This window comes from Camelus dromedarius, chromosome 11 (assembly GCF_036321535.1).
Source record: "Camelus dromedarius isolate mCamDro1 chromosome 11, mCamDro1.pat, whole genome shotgun sequence".
NCBI lineage: Eukaryota > Metazoa > Chordata > Mammalia > Artiodactyla > Camelidae > Camelus > Camelus dromedarius.
Genome location: NC_087446.1, coordinates 19,930,154 through 19,947,109, shown reverse-complemented (window position 1 = coordinate 19,947,109; position 16,956 = coordinate 19,930,154). Strand labels below are relative to the sequence as shown.

General features: G+C 35.5%; 1 protein-coding gene across 6 annotated transcripts in view; it reads left to right on the top strand.

Annotated features, from left to right (window-relative positions):
- The window catches only part of PPP1R12A (protein phosphatase 1 regulatory subunit 12A), a 129,318-nt gene extending 124,371 nt beyond the window's left edge, over positions 1 to 4,947 (top strand). For all 6 annotated transcript variants that reach the window (XM_064491559.1, XM_010975105.3, XM_064491560.1 and 3 more), the window contains 2 exons: positions 197 to 247; positions 2,736 to 4,947. In XM_064491559.1, the coding sequence (XP_064347629.1) occupies positions 197 to 247; positions 2,736 to 2,822 (138 nt within the window). In that variant the 3' untranslated portion in view covers positions 2,823 to 4,947. The remainder of the gene's footprint in view (positions 1 to 196; positions 248 to 2,735) is intronic.
- The last annotated feature ends 12,009 nt before the right edge of the window (positions 4,948 to 16,956 follow it).

Sequence of the window (16,956 nt, the reverse complement as noted above, 5' to 3'; positions counted from 1 at the left end):
GTAATAAAAATAATGATCTTCATATTTACTTCTCTCAAATTTTGGAAAGCTTTTTACACATCACTGGCATCACATCTTTTTCTACACTGCTCCTGATTTGATTTTTTATTCTAGAATGTCACTATTTCACATTTTAGAAAAAAATTTTAGGATATAATTATTATATAATTAATACTAGTACCTTCAATTGATCTAGGAACGAAGAGCTCTAGAAAGAAGAATATCTGAAATGGAAGAAGAGCTCAAAGTAAGTAAACCATGCTGCTTTTGAACTCCAATTGTGTAGTGCTATTGTAGAGGCTGTGTTTGTACTATTCTCAAAGCTGCTTATGCAATTTATGAATTATCTATATCCTGTGCTTCTCTTTATTCCCATATCCAGGTTTAGGTGAGCTAGAAGATTATTTAAAACTCAAATCTTTTGTTAATCAATTTTTATGGCACTTTTAATGTTCAGGTATAGAATAAGTTAGACAATAATTACTATAAGATTTGGGATTTCTTATTTATTCTTTACATTTCACATACGCTATTTCTTGGAAAGTAAATGGTGGAGGGGGGAATCACTATAAAAATGTTCTCCTTTGAAAATAAAGGACGTTAGAATAGTGGACAGTCGGAGGTATATTTTATCGAACTCTGCATTACCTGTGAAGATAACTTTGTTTTGAATATTGGAAGGAATATTCTTTGCAGGGGAAAAAAAAACATAGTTAATTGATTATCTCTTATTATGTTGTCTTGCATAGAATATCTATCACGTTATGAATTAACGAACTAAATGCATGGGACATTGTGCTCATAGAATTCCAAGGTTTAAGTGTTTTACCATTGAATTATTTGGTTTCTTGTTAGAACATTATTATTAAATGGCTTTGGAGAAAATTTTTTTGGATTTTGTTTATAAGGAATTTTAGGGCTACATTGTTTACATTTATAAATTTCATGGAATATTCTTCTAAGATTCTTAATTTTTTTCTTCTTATATTTGTTACCTGTGATTCTTTATATTTTTATTGTACTTTTTTCCACTTTCTTATTTTTTATTTTCTATTTCTTTATGTTCTGATTCCTGCAGAATCTGCACCAAATAAAGCAAATTCAGACTCTGAGGGAGTTAAATGAGCGACTGCTGACTGAGAATAGGGCCTTGACAAGAGTGGTAGCCAAGCGCTCAGGGTTCTGTAGGCAACTGCAGTCTGTGAACCTATAATTTATAGTTTCATCATTTCTTCTTGGTAGAGCCAGGCAGGTGTTTTTGTGTTAGTAAGTGTGTCTTGAGCTCACTTTTACAAATTAATGCCATTGTGTCTGGAGCTTATCATATAACTGTTTAATTATGCATGGCTTCTCAGAATGTTAGAAAGTGCCACTAATTGTATTTTGCAACTGAGAAACTATGATAAACTGAGGGAATGATTTAACCATTTAAATAAAAGACTTGTCTGCACTGTTGCAAAACTTATGCACATTTTTGGCTTTACAGATATTTTAGGGCTCAAAAAGAGAGCTATTTGAAATTCTTAACTAGAGAGAAAGTGGAACATAAACAGTATAATATACTTAAAATGTAATCAACATATGTTGAAACTGAAGATTAAACTTGGAATATGTGTTTTTCAAAATAATGTCATCTTCCATCAGGACCATCTTAGTTAATATTTTTTATTACAGAGGTAGCCTAATACATAAACTTAAGGTTACTGTATTTATATCCATACATCCTGAGCACAGGTCAGAATTGACTGGTATTGACTAGTTATATGTAGAATTAAACTATTCTTAAAGATTTTGCTTAAGGTAGTTTTACTTTTATCTAATTCAGTAGTTTAGTACATTTTGAAAGCTAAGCAAAGAAAACTAAATATCTTGGAAAGTATGTTTTCATATCCAAAATATAAGCTATTCCATTTCCTAGCAAATCTGGCAGAGCACATATAATTTAAATCATTCTTGGTAGAAAATCCAGTTAACTTATATTTCCACCCCCTCCTTCAATTTGTCTGTAAAACAGAAAAATTGATTTGTTTTGTTTTGAGAATGTGAGGGTATGTTTTTCTGGTTACTACAAATACTGGTTATTTTTTCTATGCTTGGATATTTTCATAAGTACAGACTTACTATTTTGACTTATAAATTACTTTATCCTATTCTAATAATAGTAATAATTGCTTTGTTACTGTTTAATTGAGCACCTATCTTGAGTCAGAGTTTGTACTAGGTACTTAAACTTAGTGCAAGGTAAATCAGGAATTTTAATAATTTAGAACAAGTCTAACTCCTTCAAAACTTCCCTAAATAGTCTGGTTTTCTTGTGGAATAATAGTATGGTTTGAGGTCTGACATAAAGCAAAAGGCTTTAATTTAGGTGTGACAGAAACTCCCTTTAAAAGCCTATCCTAACAAAAACAGGCTTCATTTTTTTGGCTGCTCTAATATGGTGTGCTTGTGAGTCGTACTGTCAAGAGATTTAGTACATTTCAATTGATAACTTTGGGAGAATAAACCTTTCATTTCATCATTTATTAAACTAAATAGCTTCACAGATTGGGTTTTGTTTTTGTTCTGTTTTTTTTCTTTCTTTCTTTCTTCCTGATACATGTTTAGGCACTAGAAATACATATAACTGACAAAGCTTGTTCATGTGTCTTGTGGTAAAAGTATAACAATTTTTAAGAGTAGTATTTTTTCTTTTTATTGAATTAAAACCTTTTCTCCTATTTTTCCTCTCATAGATGTTACCAGACCTAAAAGCAGACAACCAGAGGCTAAAGGATGAAAATGGGGCCTTGATCAGAGTTATAAGCAAACTTTCCAAATGAAAAAGCAGCAAGTAATGGAATTGCACGTGTTAGTGACCCAGTGGACCATAACTGACAGTCACTGGAAGCCTAGGAAGAATCCTTGGAGACTGTCACTTTGGATATCCTGCCAAATGCCCTCTTATCTAGGAGTTTTGTTTAATTTTCTGGGTTTTTTTTTTTTTTTCTTTCTTTCTTTCTTTTTTTTTTTTTTTTTTTCTTTTTTCCTTGTATCAAGACCATTGTTTCATGTTAATGCAGCTGCTGAGAAGATTTTTTTTTTAATGACTGAGAAAACTTGTTTACAGCTCCAGCATCTAAGGAAAGTGTTCAAGGCCAGATATGCCTCAGATATTTAACCAGTAAGCCTTAGTTGTACATAGATACTTTTGTGTCAACAAAAACTTTCAGCTCTCACAGAAGACAGTTATTCAGCATTTTTTGATGTGCCACAGTTTCCAGTTTTTCGATATTTAATTTTTTTTTTTTTGCTTTACATCTAAGTTTGGGTTTGTATTTTTTCCTTCTAACTCTTCATGTGGCAGACTCTTGTATGTTCTCACACCGTTCTCATTTACAGAAAAGAACACTTGCTCTTCTGAGATCATTGTCATGTATTGGGCTAATGCTGTGTTGTCCCCACCTGGAACTGAATTGCTTGGTGGAACATTTGCTTTCACTGTTTGTGCAATATGCATTTACTCCTTATATGAATGCTTTAACGTCGATTGAGATTAGATTCTTAAGTCCTATTTTCTGCCTTCATTGGTCACTTTTTTGTTTTTGTTTGTTTTTTATTATTGTAGTATAAGATGTTAGATTCTGTAATCTTCACATTCATTTTAGCAGGTACTGAGTGATACTGTGTATATAAATAAGTGTATTGTTTTGATTTTTAGACCACCACATGGCATGCTTGACTATTTTCTTATTTCAACTGTCTGTTAACGCAAAGTAGGCTACTCCATGATAGTGTTAAAAACAAAGTTTGCTAACAATGTGATATAAAGACTTTTGAAGTAACACATTATGTGGAGCCCTATCTTTACAAAAGTTTTCTACTGTAAAATGCTTTTACTTTTATTTGCAGTTTTCATTTGATAGTATTCAACCATAATTAAAGTTGCATAAGATAATTGCTTCACATTTCACGTACCTATATTTATCTGAGTGCTGTCTAAAACTGTTGTGCTAGCCAAAGTAATGCTATGAAATCATTTGCAGACTTAACCATGAGTTAACGTTAAATGCACTGTTATTGCCATGTGAAGAGGCATTGACTTTGATACCACCATCATGTTCAGACCATTTTATACATTTCAGTGGCCTTTTTTAAAAAAAAAAAAAAAAGCAAAACCAAGTACATGGTGAAGATGGCTTTTATTTGGACAAATAGCTTTTATATTTTCATTAAACCATGCAAAAAATACTCTCTATCTTACTGGCACATAACTGTCTCCTTAACCACTGAACAGTTCAGCCATTTGAATAAATTGTACATTGTAAAGCTTATAGTAGCTAATTGTATTATTGATTGTATTGTATACTATATTAAATGTGAATTTGTACCCCTTCATTTTAAAAGGTCATTGTGTTCTACTGCCTATTTTAGATTACTTTGGGGTTGGGAAAGGGTGTTTTGGTAAGCAGGATTTTAAGTCCTCTCTCTCTTGATTGGTTTTATGAAGATATAAGGTTATGCTCTTACTACCAAGCTCAGGATTCTTGATTTTTAAAGGTACAAGGATAGTTGTGGGAATTTTATTTTTGGTTATATTTGAACTGTATGAATGGTGGGTCTGACTATAGAGAATTTCCATGGTCTTATGTGGACGTAAAATATACAGATAATTGACCAGTTTGAGTGACTGCAACATGTTCTGGTGCCCAGCAGTTAGGCATGCTAAGGATTATATTTGTGAAGTTTGGATGCCTGTGAAGAATGATTAAATACATGTTTCTAATATTTAGTGTTTTGTATTTAGGTTATTTATTCTTTGTATCTAAAACTGAACAGCTACTGTGCTATATTGATTTTATTGGTAGTATTGAGCAGACCTTGTTTCTGCATGAAACTAGTTGCAAAACCCACTATTTTGGAAATAAAAATGTATTTTGACATATACAAATAAAATGAATAAAACTATTTTAAATGTGTGAACTTTTACTGAAGACATTTAAAATTTTGTTCTGAGATACTTAAATTCTGCATGGGTGTTTTTTCACTAATTGCTTTACTTGGATTCTAATAGGAATAATTTTTGAAATTGTAATATTGTGGTAATTTGCACAACATTGTACATGCACATCTGTAAATGCAACCCTAATTGCCATATTTATGCAATCTGTATACCAATTTGGACAAATGTTTCTATATTTTACATAAAGTGGTCTGTATGCAGAATCTGAGAACTAGTTTTTTTATGATAATAAGTGGGTAAGAAATAATGGTAAGAGTGAGTTTCAAGATAGTAGCTTTGTAGCATGAGATTTCAGTTACCTAAACATCCTCTGGTTTCTATTCATTTACTTTTTTATTTTTAGAGGAATTACTGGAGATTGAACCTAGGACCTCGTGCATGCTAAGCATGTGCTCTATCACTTGAGCTATCCCCTCCCCCCCCGTGGTTTCTAAATTAAACCTGTGCTTTTTCTTAGTTGCAGACATTGTCTTGAAAATACACATAAAGATAATATTCCACTGAAATGTAAACTGTTAGATCATTCTCCAGTCTACATTTGTCCAAGGTTCAACCCTCATCTCCTACACATCTGTAACTAGGTAAGAGGCACTTTCAGTGTGGGGACTTCGGTAGAAGACTCGTAGTAAGCCTGTGTTTAACTAAATTAATACTAGAATTGAATTCTCTTGTTTCTACTTACAGTACTTTTCCTTTGCATGCTCACAGACTGAGAGATATTACTGTTGTTTGTCCTCCGTACAAAAAAAAGAATTTCACATCCAAATTCTTAAAACCAAATTCAGAGCAGCTAGAATTATCTAAGAGAATATTCATATTAAAAAGTAAAGTAGACATTCACTAATCCAGTAGACTACTTTATTCTTTTGCTTAAAGGTTTATTACCACTCAGTCTTTCCTGACTCGTCTGAAACAATCATGACTCCCAGTGTCAATACTCACTGAGTGTTGTAAGAACATATCCAGAGGCCAAATTCTCTCCAAACTAGGGCCATGTATTTCCCATAGGAAATAATAGCCTTATAGGTTGTCCTTCACTTAGTCGTTATAAGCAGAATACACACAGAGCAAACTCTTAATTATTAACTATCCATTAGCCATATCTTGCTAGAGAAAACCTTTGGTTGCAAAGATGAAAGCTGGCTGATAAGCAATCTTTTCTGTGATGTTCCCTGTTTTACACTGTGGGTAGTCTCTGTGTGTCTGAGTGTGCATGTCCAGCAGAGGTAATGTACATATGAGAGCTGTTGTCCAAAAAGGATTGGATGTGGAATGAAGTATTTATTTTGCTATTTTATTGTATATCTCTAAGTAGCTAAATACATTTCTTGACTTCGATTTTGGAAAGGTCCTCTGAGGTTATGTGCTTTGAAACAACAGTGTGCTTTCTCTCTTAGGTAAGTGGCATAGTGTCAAATTGCTGTTCCATGCCTACAAAAGATGACCAGATGACAAAGTAACAAATTTTAAAACATAGGAGTCAGGAGTTTAAAATTCTATAATAAGATGACATAAATACTTCTGTCTTACTACTCTAAGTTGAAATTTTATTACAAGTTTTCTAAAGTTTATTAGAAGTAAGCTTTTTTGAATTAGGCTGTCCAACTTGTCAGTGCTTTAATCCCAATATCATATAAGTCACAAAAATTAACTAGATTTTCATTTTAAAAGGCTGAAGAAAAAGAAGGGGGGGAAATGTGAAGAAATGAGCAGTCTTAGTAGATTCTGTCCTGAATAATATACAGCTAGTCGGGCCTGTACTTTTTTTGTAGGTCTGGGAGAATGGAAATGGGAAAGAGAAGAATTTACCTTCTCTCCTCTTCCCCACACTCAATTATTCTTACACGTTTGTATTGATACATGTCTGTTTCAATAGGATATCTCACTTGATCCTTACAACAGGCTGGGTAAATTAAGTCTGTCTCCCTTTTATAGGTGAGATGAGAAAGCTGAGATTTACGGATCATAAACTGGGTCAACATTCCAAGCCTCGTGCAAAGCAGAGCTCTTACCCAGACTTAGTGGTGATTGTCATTCTTCCCAGCTCCTAATCAAGGACTTTTTCCACTGTATCAGTTAGTCAGTTTGATAGTTTATACTTTGAGGATGGAGTTTCTTGATTTTTTTTTCTTTCACATTCTTTCTCTAATCCCACATTCTCACACCCACACCCACTAAACTTTTCTCTCCTTAGGACTTATTATTACTAAACTATTTTGCCCTATAATGGGATTTTTTAAAAGACAATGCTTTTAATACTCATGCAGCAAGCTGGTTCCCTGGTGCAAATTCTAGCTATACCCAGTAGACCATCATACATTTGTAAAAGATTTTCACATACCTACATACAAAAGAACTTTACATCCTTCAAAAACAGATTTTTCAGCTGATGATCAGAGGTTAATTCCCAACAGTATCTTTGATTCCCAACTAAGATAGGCAACATTGATAGTGCTATGGTTTGAGCAACAAATTTTTCTCCCCCAGTGAAAACGTATGGAGTATCAGTGTATAAAACAAAATTTGCATTTACATTAACTCATACATATGACTCCACCCCCAAAAAAGTCACAATTGGCTCTCTGCATTCACAGATACAAAGGGCCAACCGCACTATGCCACTTAATATAAGGGACTTGAATATCTGCAGATACCAAGGGACACCTGTACCCAAAACAAGCCTCTGTAAGACATGCGTGACAGCAGCATGGCTGCCTCGCTTGTTACTGTTTAATTCTTAGGACCAGAGCATTACTGAGCATGCACCTTAACGTGCGATTGCTTTTACAATATATGTGCCAAACGTGCTCTAGCAGTGTACTAGTATATGTGAGTGACTATGTTCTGGCCTAAATCAAAACCAAGTGCAGACAGGAGAAGCTCCAAACAAAAATGAGATCACTTGGCAGTTGTGGTAGTGCTCTGATGTTTTACAGTTTTACGTGTGCCCAAGTGTATTGTTTTTTAAGTTTCAGGAAAGCATTTTAGCAAACAATTTGAATCAAAATTTTATGAGATCCATAGAATACCTTTGTAAAACCTAGGGGGTACTGATTTTTAAAGACTTGACATGGTCGAAAAAACTTTTTGGATTCAGTCAGCTCTAGATATAAATCTCAGTTACACTACTTTATAATTGTGTGACATTGGTCGAATTTTTTAACCATTTGGGCTGTTTTTTTCAAGTAAATAACATATCTGTGTAAAGTGCCTTGGACGATTTTTGGAGCTTAGTGGCTTGAGGCTTAACAAATGCAATTACTAAATTATTACTCTGAAGAAATTATATTAGAAATTTGTGACTTTCAAAAGCACTAATTTACTTTGGAATGTAATTTACTTTTGCTTGGATCATTTGATAAGTGTTGATAACTAGTATTTCCAAAGAATCTTCTAGTGTGAAAAAATTTTAATAGGATTGTGTCTTAGAATATATTAGAGCAAAATTTTGGAATAATTTACCCAGTTACCATAAACACCTTTTTTTTTTTAAACACTGGGATCAGTAAGGGAGGAAGAGGTTAAGAGACGGATTTCAGAAGACCTCCTTCAACCATTGGAAAGAAGGAAAAAGTACACCTCTGTAACCATGCCCCATCTGCCCTAACAGATTCCAGGAACTCTGACTCTTCGTGTGAATCCAATCCATTGTGGACCCCAGTTGCTGTTATCAAAAAGGGACAGATAGGGGAGAGTGTCAAGGAGCTGATAAATGTGACATACAAAATGCATTTGCCATAGAAGAGATGGATGGTAAGTATGGGCTAATACGTGTTTTAATTACTACGTGTTTTAATTACTGTTAATTGCTACTCTTTATTGTTTTCGTTAAAATTCATACTTGTTGGAATGTCAGGATTATCACTACTTTGGGATGCTTTTAAAGTTTACTTAATGCTTCTCATAAGACATCCGAGGTCATCTGGGCCATTTATCAGCCTTCAGATAAGACTAACCTTGTCAGATAATGATTTTCTGCATAAGAGTTATAAAATCTCATCTGTTCTTTTTGTCTGAAATTTAGAGTCCTGCCCATCTCATTTGTGCTCCGTGCTACACTGCACCTCTGATGTGTAGTACTTCCTTCACAGTAACCAGCAGTAGGAAAACCAGAGGAAGGGAGCTACATTTTAGTATTTTCTTTGTTCCAGTCCCTACATATCTTGGTTTTCTGGTGTTAAGTTCTTTGTAATCTGTTCCTTTTATTTTGCTCTTGACAAGGTCGTTTTCATCTTTGTTCTCAGCAGCTGGTATAGTGCCTGGCAAACAGTAGGTGTTAATTTGATGTTATTAAAAGGAAAGAGTAAATCTGAATAATTAAACTGTGATATATACATTTTGCAGAGGAAAAAAATCTTGACTGGCCTCTAGGTTTTTAAGAAAGCTTTTTAAGACATTAAATGTAAGGGTTCTGATTCCTACAGACTTTGTCTCGGTCATTCAGCAAGTTCTTGTTAGCGCTTCCAGGCCAGACTGCCCTGAGTGGTGGCGGTACACCCAGGGGCAAACAGACAGAAATAAAACCCCTGCCTTGTGGAGGTTACATTCAAGGAGTGGAAAGATTGAAAATAAGCAGTTACACTATTTTAGAAGAGAATAGGTACTATGGAGCAAATAGAGCAAGATAAGAGACTTCAGGAATGAGGGAGAGATTGTCAGAGAAGGCCTCCCTGAGCACGTACCATCTGAGTCAAAACTGGAAGAAGAGGAGGACAAAAACTGCATATACTCTGGGAGAAGAGCATGTCCAGGCAGAGGAAGCAACAACAGCAAAGGCCTTGAGATGCTGATGTTTTCAAGTATTTCAACAAACAGTAAGGCTTATAGCCTAGTGAGCAAGAAGTAGAGAGATAGGAGACAAGATCGGAGAGGCAACTGAGAGCTGGATTAGGGACTTGTTTAGACGCGTATTAACCACATTCTCTTCTCTAGACCTGCTCCTTCAAGAACTTGGCTATTCTTGTGTGTACTCTTTTCCCAAGAATATTTTGTAGCTCTTTATAATAAAAGCCACATACTGTAAAATTATTTTTTACAGGAGAGAAGAATTGGATTATAAATTGGGGAGAATAATTATACTAGAAAACCTAGGCTAAGTTTCCTAAGCCAAAACTTTTTTTAAAAACTGAATTTTTTTAAACTTCATTTATTTTTAAAATTTATTTTATATTATTATTTGGGGGGGGGGTTTGTGGGGGGAGTAATTACGTTTGTTTGTTTGTTTATTAATGGAAGTTGGGGATTAAACCCAGGACCTCATACATACTAAGTACTCACTCTGCCACTAAACTATATCCTTCCCCTAAGGGGAAACTTACTGAGTTAAATGTAAAATATTTGCTAAGACTCCATGACAGCAAAGTTAGAAATGGAAAAAAGGATTATTACAAACATGATTACTATGTAGCGGAAGCACAGCAGTTCACGGGGCAGAATGAACACTTCAGACCAGTGCTCAGGAAGGAATCTCCTCGTTGGTTTTACAGTTGGTCTGTACACCTAATGTACATTGTCCTCATTTGTGTCTACATTTTGGGGTAGTATTTTTCTTCAGATGGTCATTTCTTATTTCTGCTTTCAAAACCAAAATCTAGAATAAAAGATGGACTTCCATAAATGTTATGACATAGTTCCAAAAGGGAACAGAGTACTATAACCCAAATGTGTGGTATCCACTGTCTTTCCTGTCCTAGGAATGTCCCAGGACTGGTTAGCTTAATCATTCCCCGGCACCAGTGGTTCTCAAACTTGAATCACCTGGACAGCTTGTTCAGCCACAGTTTGGGCCCCACTCCTGTTTTTTAATTCCACACATAGGGTCTGTGATGAGGCCAGTGAATCTGTATTTCTGTCAAGTTCACAGATGATGCTGACACTGCTGGTCCAGGGACCACATTTTGAGATCTACTGTATTACAATATCAACTGTTCATCTTCTAAATGAAAATGGAGAATTCAAAAGTAAAATCCTCTGTGAGAACCTTAAAGGTACGTGTCCTACATTAATAGTTAAAAGGAGATCAAGTAGACGAAACTTTGCATAACACCAATGACAGTTTAAAAATAGAAGACCATGGCCACTCTCCCTTCTGAGCGAGACAGACCACACTCTGTCTACAGAGTGTGCATCTACCAAGCACCCAACCCCCACACCTCTTGCCTTCTCAAACAGCCTGCACTCTGTCTATGGAGTATGTATCTCTCTGAATAAACCTACCTTTACTCCAGAAAGTAAATAAATAAAATTAAGTAAAATTAAATTAAAAAGTAGAAGACCACGTATACCTGGCTAGGGAGAAGGATACATGCAAACAGATCAAATCCATTTTACCAGGAAATCAAGTATAAACAGAAAAGGATTTTTCTTATATGAGATAAGCAACTTGACAATAGGCCCATACATTTGATCAGAAAAGGGGTAGCCAGTCCCCCAACATTTCTCTACTTGCTAGAGAGATAAAAAGCCTAAAACTCTAGGTGTAGGGAGGCAAATGTCCTAAAATCTAGGTCTCTTGCCAGCTTAAATTAAGTCAGAAAAGCCTAACACAACTGCCTTCTCACCTTGGAGACCCAAGCTGCCTGCGTTTCACACAGTGCGTCACAAACATCGCACAGCATGCTGTTGGGGCTGGACTACATGTAACATGGGCATCCACTTTGCTGCATGTCTTAAGTGGCTAGATATACCAGGGCTGCTAGTTACTATAACTATAAACTGCATGAGGTCCTGGGTTCAGTCCTTGGTACCTCCTTTAGAAATAAATAAGTAGACCTAATTACCTCCCCCAAAAAATAAATAAATAAGTAAGCTCCTTTGGATTAATAAAGATGTACTTAACCAGTTCATATATATGTTCATATATATTTAATCTATATCAGTAATTCTAAAGTTGTCATCATGGGACCAACAGTATCAGTATCACCTGGGAATTTGTTAGAAATGCAAATTCTTAGGCCACACCCCAGACCTACTGAATCAGAAACCAAAGACAGGGCCCAGCAGTCTTTTCAACAAGCCCCCCCAAAGGATTATGATGGAAGATAACACTTGAGAACTACTAGCGTGTAGGTTTCAAATCTAGATCACTTGGACTGAAATGGAAGTAACTTTTTAAAAAATTCTCAAAGACAATATTGGTGGAGAATGAAAAGAATTATCAGTGGGGAGTGAGAAATCTCTAGCTACATTGGGAGCATACTGCTGGTTCCACTCAATCTGAAAAATACTAATGATAATCTTACTTTTACTCTTGAAACTGTAATGGGGAGGTTCATAATCAAATGAATTAATCTGACGTAGAGCAGATTCATCTCACAGGGAGAGCATCACCTTTAATGGTTCCCTACAAAAGGAATCCAACGGATTTCTACTTAAGGGGAGATAAGGTTATACTATAAAATGAGTTTATTATTAAGTGCTTATGAAGTACAACTGGAGTCCCAGTCCACTGGAGGTATCCTACCTCTGGGTGAGACAGAAGATCACTGAGAAAACTCCACTCCTGAGACCAGAGATACAGGGTCTGGCTAAGTCTGAAGCTGAAACAGGACTACGGAAAACTCTTCCAGCTTCTCACCGCCCACCCTACGCCCCCAGCAAGCATTAAATAAGTACCAGGGAACAAACAATGGAAGTATATGGTTGGGGAAGGAGCAAGTGCAGGGAGAGTGCCCCTGTGAGGCACAAACTAATAGAAGAGATTAAGGTAGAAGCAGACCATTGAGAAAAAGTCTCTAGTAGATGAATTCTCACCCTAACCACAAAGTGAGTCCACTGGAATTTAAAACCAGTCTTATAGATTACGTAAACACTGCAACAACAAGAGACAATCCTAAGTATAATGACTCAGTCCTCTAGCCTAGCGGAAGAAGTGTCATTTCCAGTAATGAATACTATTTATCTCAGTCTCTGCTATTCACATTATGTGCAGCAAGCAATCAATAAGTACAGGATAGAGAAAAAGCTTTTCCAAATCAATTGTCAAGAGACAAAGCAATCAACGGAACCAGATGTAGAGGTTGCATGAATATTGGAACTCTCTGATAGGAAATATAGAATCATGAGAACAAAGTAAAAATGAAAAATAAAAATAAATAAATCATTATGAGTAACATGGTAACCTACCATGGAAAAAGTGGGGAACATGAATGGACAGACAAGGAAATTCAGCAGAAATAGAAACTACAAAAAAGGGTCAAATGAAAATGGCAGAATAAAAAACCATGATAACAAAATTTAAGAATGTCTCCTGCATACACATCAGATTTGACACAGCCAAGGGAAGAGTGAAGTTGACGAATGATAAACAGAAATTATCCAAATGAGGCTCAAAAAGGGAAAAAAAAAAAATGAAAAACCCAGAAACAACACAACACACAAGAGATGTGGCCTAATGTATGTGTGATTTGAGTCTCAGAAGGAGTGAGAGAATGAAACAGAAGAAATGTTTGAAGAGATAGTGTTCGAGAATTTTCCAAAAATTATGAAACACATCAAATCACAGTTGCAAAAAGCTCAGAGAATGCCAAGAAGGATTTCAAAAACAAAAAACTAGATACACTATATTCAAACTGCTGAAAGGCCAAAGTTACAGAGAAATCTTGTAGATAACCAAAGGGATAAAAGCAAAAACAGTGGAGTGACGTCTTTAAAGTACTAAAAGTAAAAAGAACTGATGGCTCTGAATTCTAGTCCCGGCAAAACTATCTTTTAAAAATGAAGGAAAAATGCTTTTTCAGACAAAGACTGGGGAAATCCAGTAGCAGATTGACACTACAAAAAAAAATGTTAAAGGAAGTCCTAGAGGCAGAAGCAATAGGATATCAAGACTAATTTGGATCTCCACAAAGAAACGAAGATTCCAGGAAGTAGTTAGAATGTAGGTTTTTATATAAAGGCCATTTTTCTTATACTTAATACCTCTTAAAATAATCGACTAAATCAAAAATAAAGACAATATATTGATGGTTTATAACATATGTAAAGGTAAAACATATGACAGTGGTACAAATGATGGTGTCCCTCCTCACTCTTGAGCCCTAGCAGCAGTAGAAACATTTCAGAATTGCCTTTTGCAATACGACTTTTCCAAAGATTCAGTTTCCTTTAAGGTCCAAGTATCTTGCCACTTGAAATCAAAAACTTTTCTACAAGGTCTCACAGGGATTTATTCAGCTGGTTCATATGATTGAAAAAAAAGTCTGCTAAGCAGGCCCATTCCTGCAACCCTTCATTTCAAAGCACTGGACAAACGCTAGACTGTAATTACATTATCTCTCTTGTCTCTTTTTGGATTCCAACTGCATGCGAGTTAGGCTGCTTGACGTTATCCAACAACCTACTAAGTCTTTGTCGATTATTCTTCATCTTTTTCCTCTTTGATCTTCAGATTGGGTATTTTCTGTTGATCTTTCTTCCAATTCACTGACCCTTTTGCCATCTCCAATCTGGCTTTAGGCCCATCTAGAGAATTTTTCATTTTAGATATTATACTTTTCAGTTCTAGAATTTCATTTTAGTTCTTTTTTAAAAATAGCTTTAATCTTTCTCCTGAAATTCCTCTATCTGTTCACTCACTATGACTATCTTTTCCTGTAAGCTTTTGAAAACATTTATAGTAACTGTTTAAAGTCCTTGTCTGCTACTTCTAACATAGGGGTCATGTCAGGGTCTGTTTCTATTGACTACTTTTTCTCTTGATGATGGGTCATATTTTCCTGTGTCTTTACATGTTTAATATTTTTTATTCTAGACATTGTAGATGATACATGAGTTCATCTTCCTCTGAAGAGTTCTGATTTGCAGGCAGCTGAGTTCTGGCTGATGACTTTGAATTTGTATGTAAGTTTACTTTTTATATTTTTACGATACATCTATTTCAATTTTAAACTTAATCTTAGAGCAAATCTTTATTCCTAGGAAATAGTCTTTACTTCAGAGGTGTGGACCCTCTTGAGTTTCAGTTGAAAGGTTGAAGTGTTTACCACGCACCTCAGGCTTGGTAGGTGCTATGAATGTTTGTGCCCACCCTGCCCCCAAATTCACGTGTTGAAATCCCAAACTCAATGTTATGGTGTTAGGTCAAGAAGTGGAGCCTTTGGGAGGTGATTAGTATGAGGATTGAGCTCTCATGAATGGGATTAGTGCTTTAAGAAAAAGGATCCCACACAGCTCCCTGGCCTCTTCTGCCATGTGAGGGTACAGTGAGAAGCCTGTGACCTGGAAAAGGGCCCTCACTCAACCATGCTGAGAAATTTCCACTGTTGATAAGCCACCTAGCCTGTGATACTGTGTTATGGTAGCCCAAGCAGACTAAGAGTAGGATTGAAACTCTAAACTCTGTCTCTTCTATACTGGGCAACAACAGAAATCTCTACTCAGCATCTTCTAGCTGTTGCTTTCCTGGGCTTTGACGAGATCATGTGTGTGCAAATCAAAGGTCATCCAAAAATTTGAAGGAAGTTTGTACACAGATTTCAGAACTCCCATCTCTATGGTTCTCATTTCCAAAATTTCCCCCCTTAATTTCCAGATGTTCTGGCAACCCCAAACTCTGTCTTCTGATACCTCATGCCAATAAGACTTCAGCTTAATTTCTAGCTTCCCTTTACTGCACTCACTGGGGAATACCCTCAGGTGTAAATTTGTTTAAACATGGATCTCAACAAGTGTGATTATTCTTTTTCTCAGGATTGAGTCCTCCCCAGTTTGTGCCTGCTTTTGGTCACTCCAGTTATTTTATGTATTTGTTCCAAAGTCCATAACTGTTATCTGTAGGAAGGCTTAGTCCAATTTAATGTACTCTGCCATTACTAGAAACAAAACCTTTGTATTAATTTTATAATTTGAAAACTAGCTTTAAAAAAGGCTTGAACAAATGGGCCCAAATACAGCATTTTGTGTTAGGGGGTAGCTTGATAGATAATAGTTTTTCCTCTGTTTTCCAAATTTTCTGTATTATCTTTTTAAATTAAACTTCTTTTTATAGAATTTTCATGGAGTGAGAGGCATCCAAGATAGTAGGTAATATATAAACTAAAGTAAAAGGTGTGTTTACGTGAAGAACATGAGTCATCCTTGGATCAGCTGTTGGGTAGGGACGGATTGGTTTTGCAAGGGTGGAGCAGTGTTGGAGAAGCATAAAGAAACAAGGAACTCTACCATAGTCAAAGGCAGTTAGCCTCAACTCATTGCCAAATGCCTGAGTTATTATAAACCTGTTGGATTACCTTATGTAGTAGAAGAATAACTGAACCGAAACTGCCATAGAGAACTTTGAAAATTTTACTTAAAATGTCCAACTCAATATTTCTTAAAATAATAAAGTATACATATCCAACTAATGTGTATGTATTTGGATGCAAATCAGCAAGGGATATGGAAAACAAGGAACTTGTAGAGCGATGACATTTGGGGATGATTTCTAAGACAGTAAAACTCCATTTTTCCCCCAGGGACACACTTAATGAGTGACTTTCACATTCCCAGAGAATTCTTAGGTGGTGGCCTCTGGTACAGATAAGACACACTGGAGATTATGGGAAATTTCCCTTTGGCCTGCAGTAAGATACTGCCCTGCCTTTTTCTCTCCCACTGCGGGCAGTATATTAGAATTCAAGTAAATGAGAATATTATGATCGGGAAAACTCTGATTCTGCTCTAACTAATTAATTATAAAACATTCATTCATTTAATAGATATTTGCTGAATGCCTGCCATATACAACATACCAATTCTTTTTGAATTGTATTTGTATTATTGAAAATTAATGATTATACAATTTATGACTGGTTTAGATAAGATACCCATGGAAGGCAACAGAGAGATTGAGAGAATCCCTGTTTTAAATAATTTAGATTGTTACAAAGGTACATGTAAAGTAAAGGTTTTTAATAACCTGAGATATGTCAGGCTTCAGTCAATACTCAGTTTCTTAAAAGTCTTAACTTCTCAAT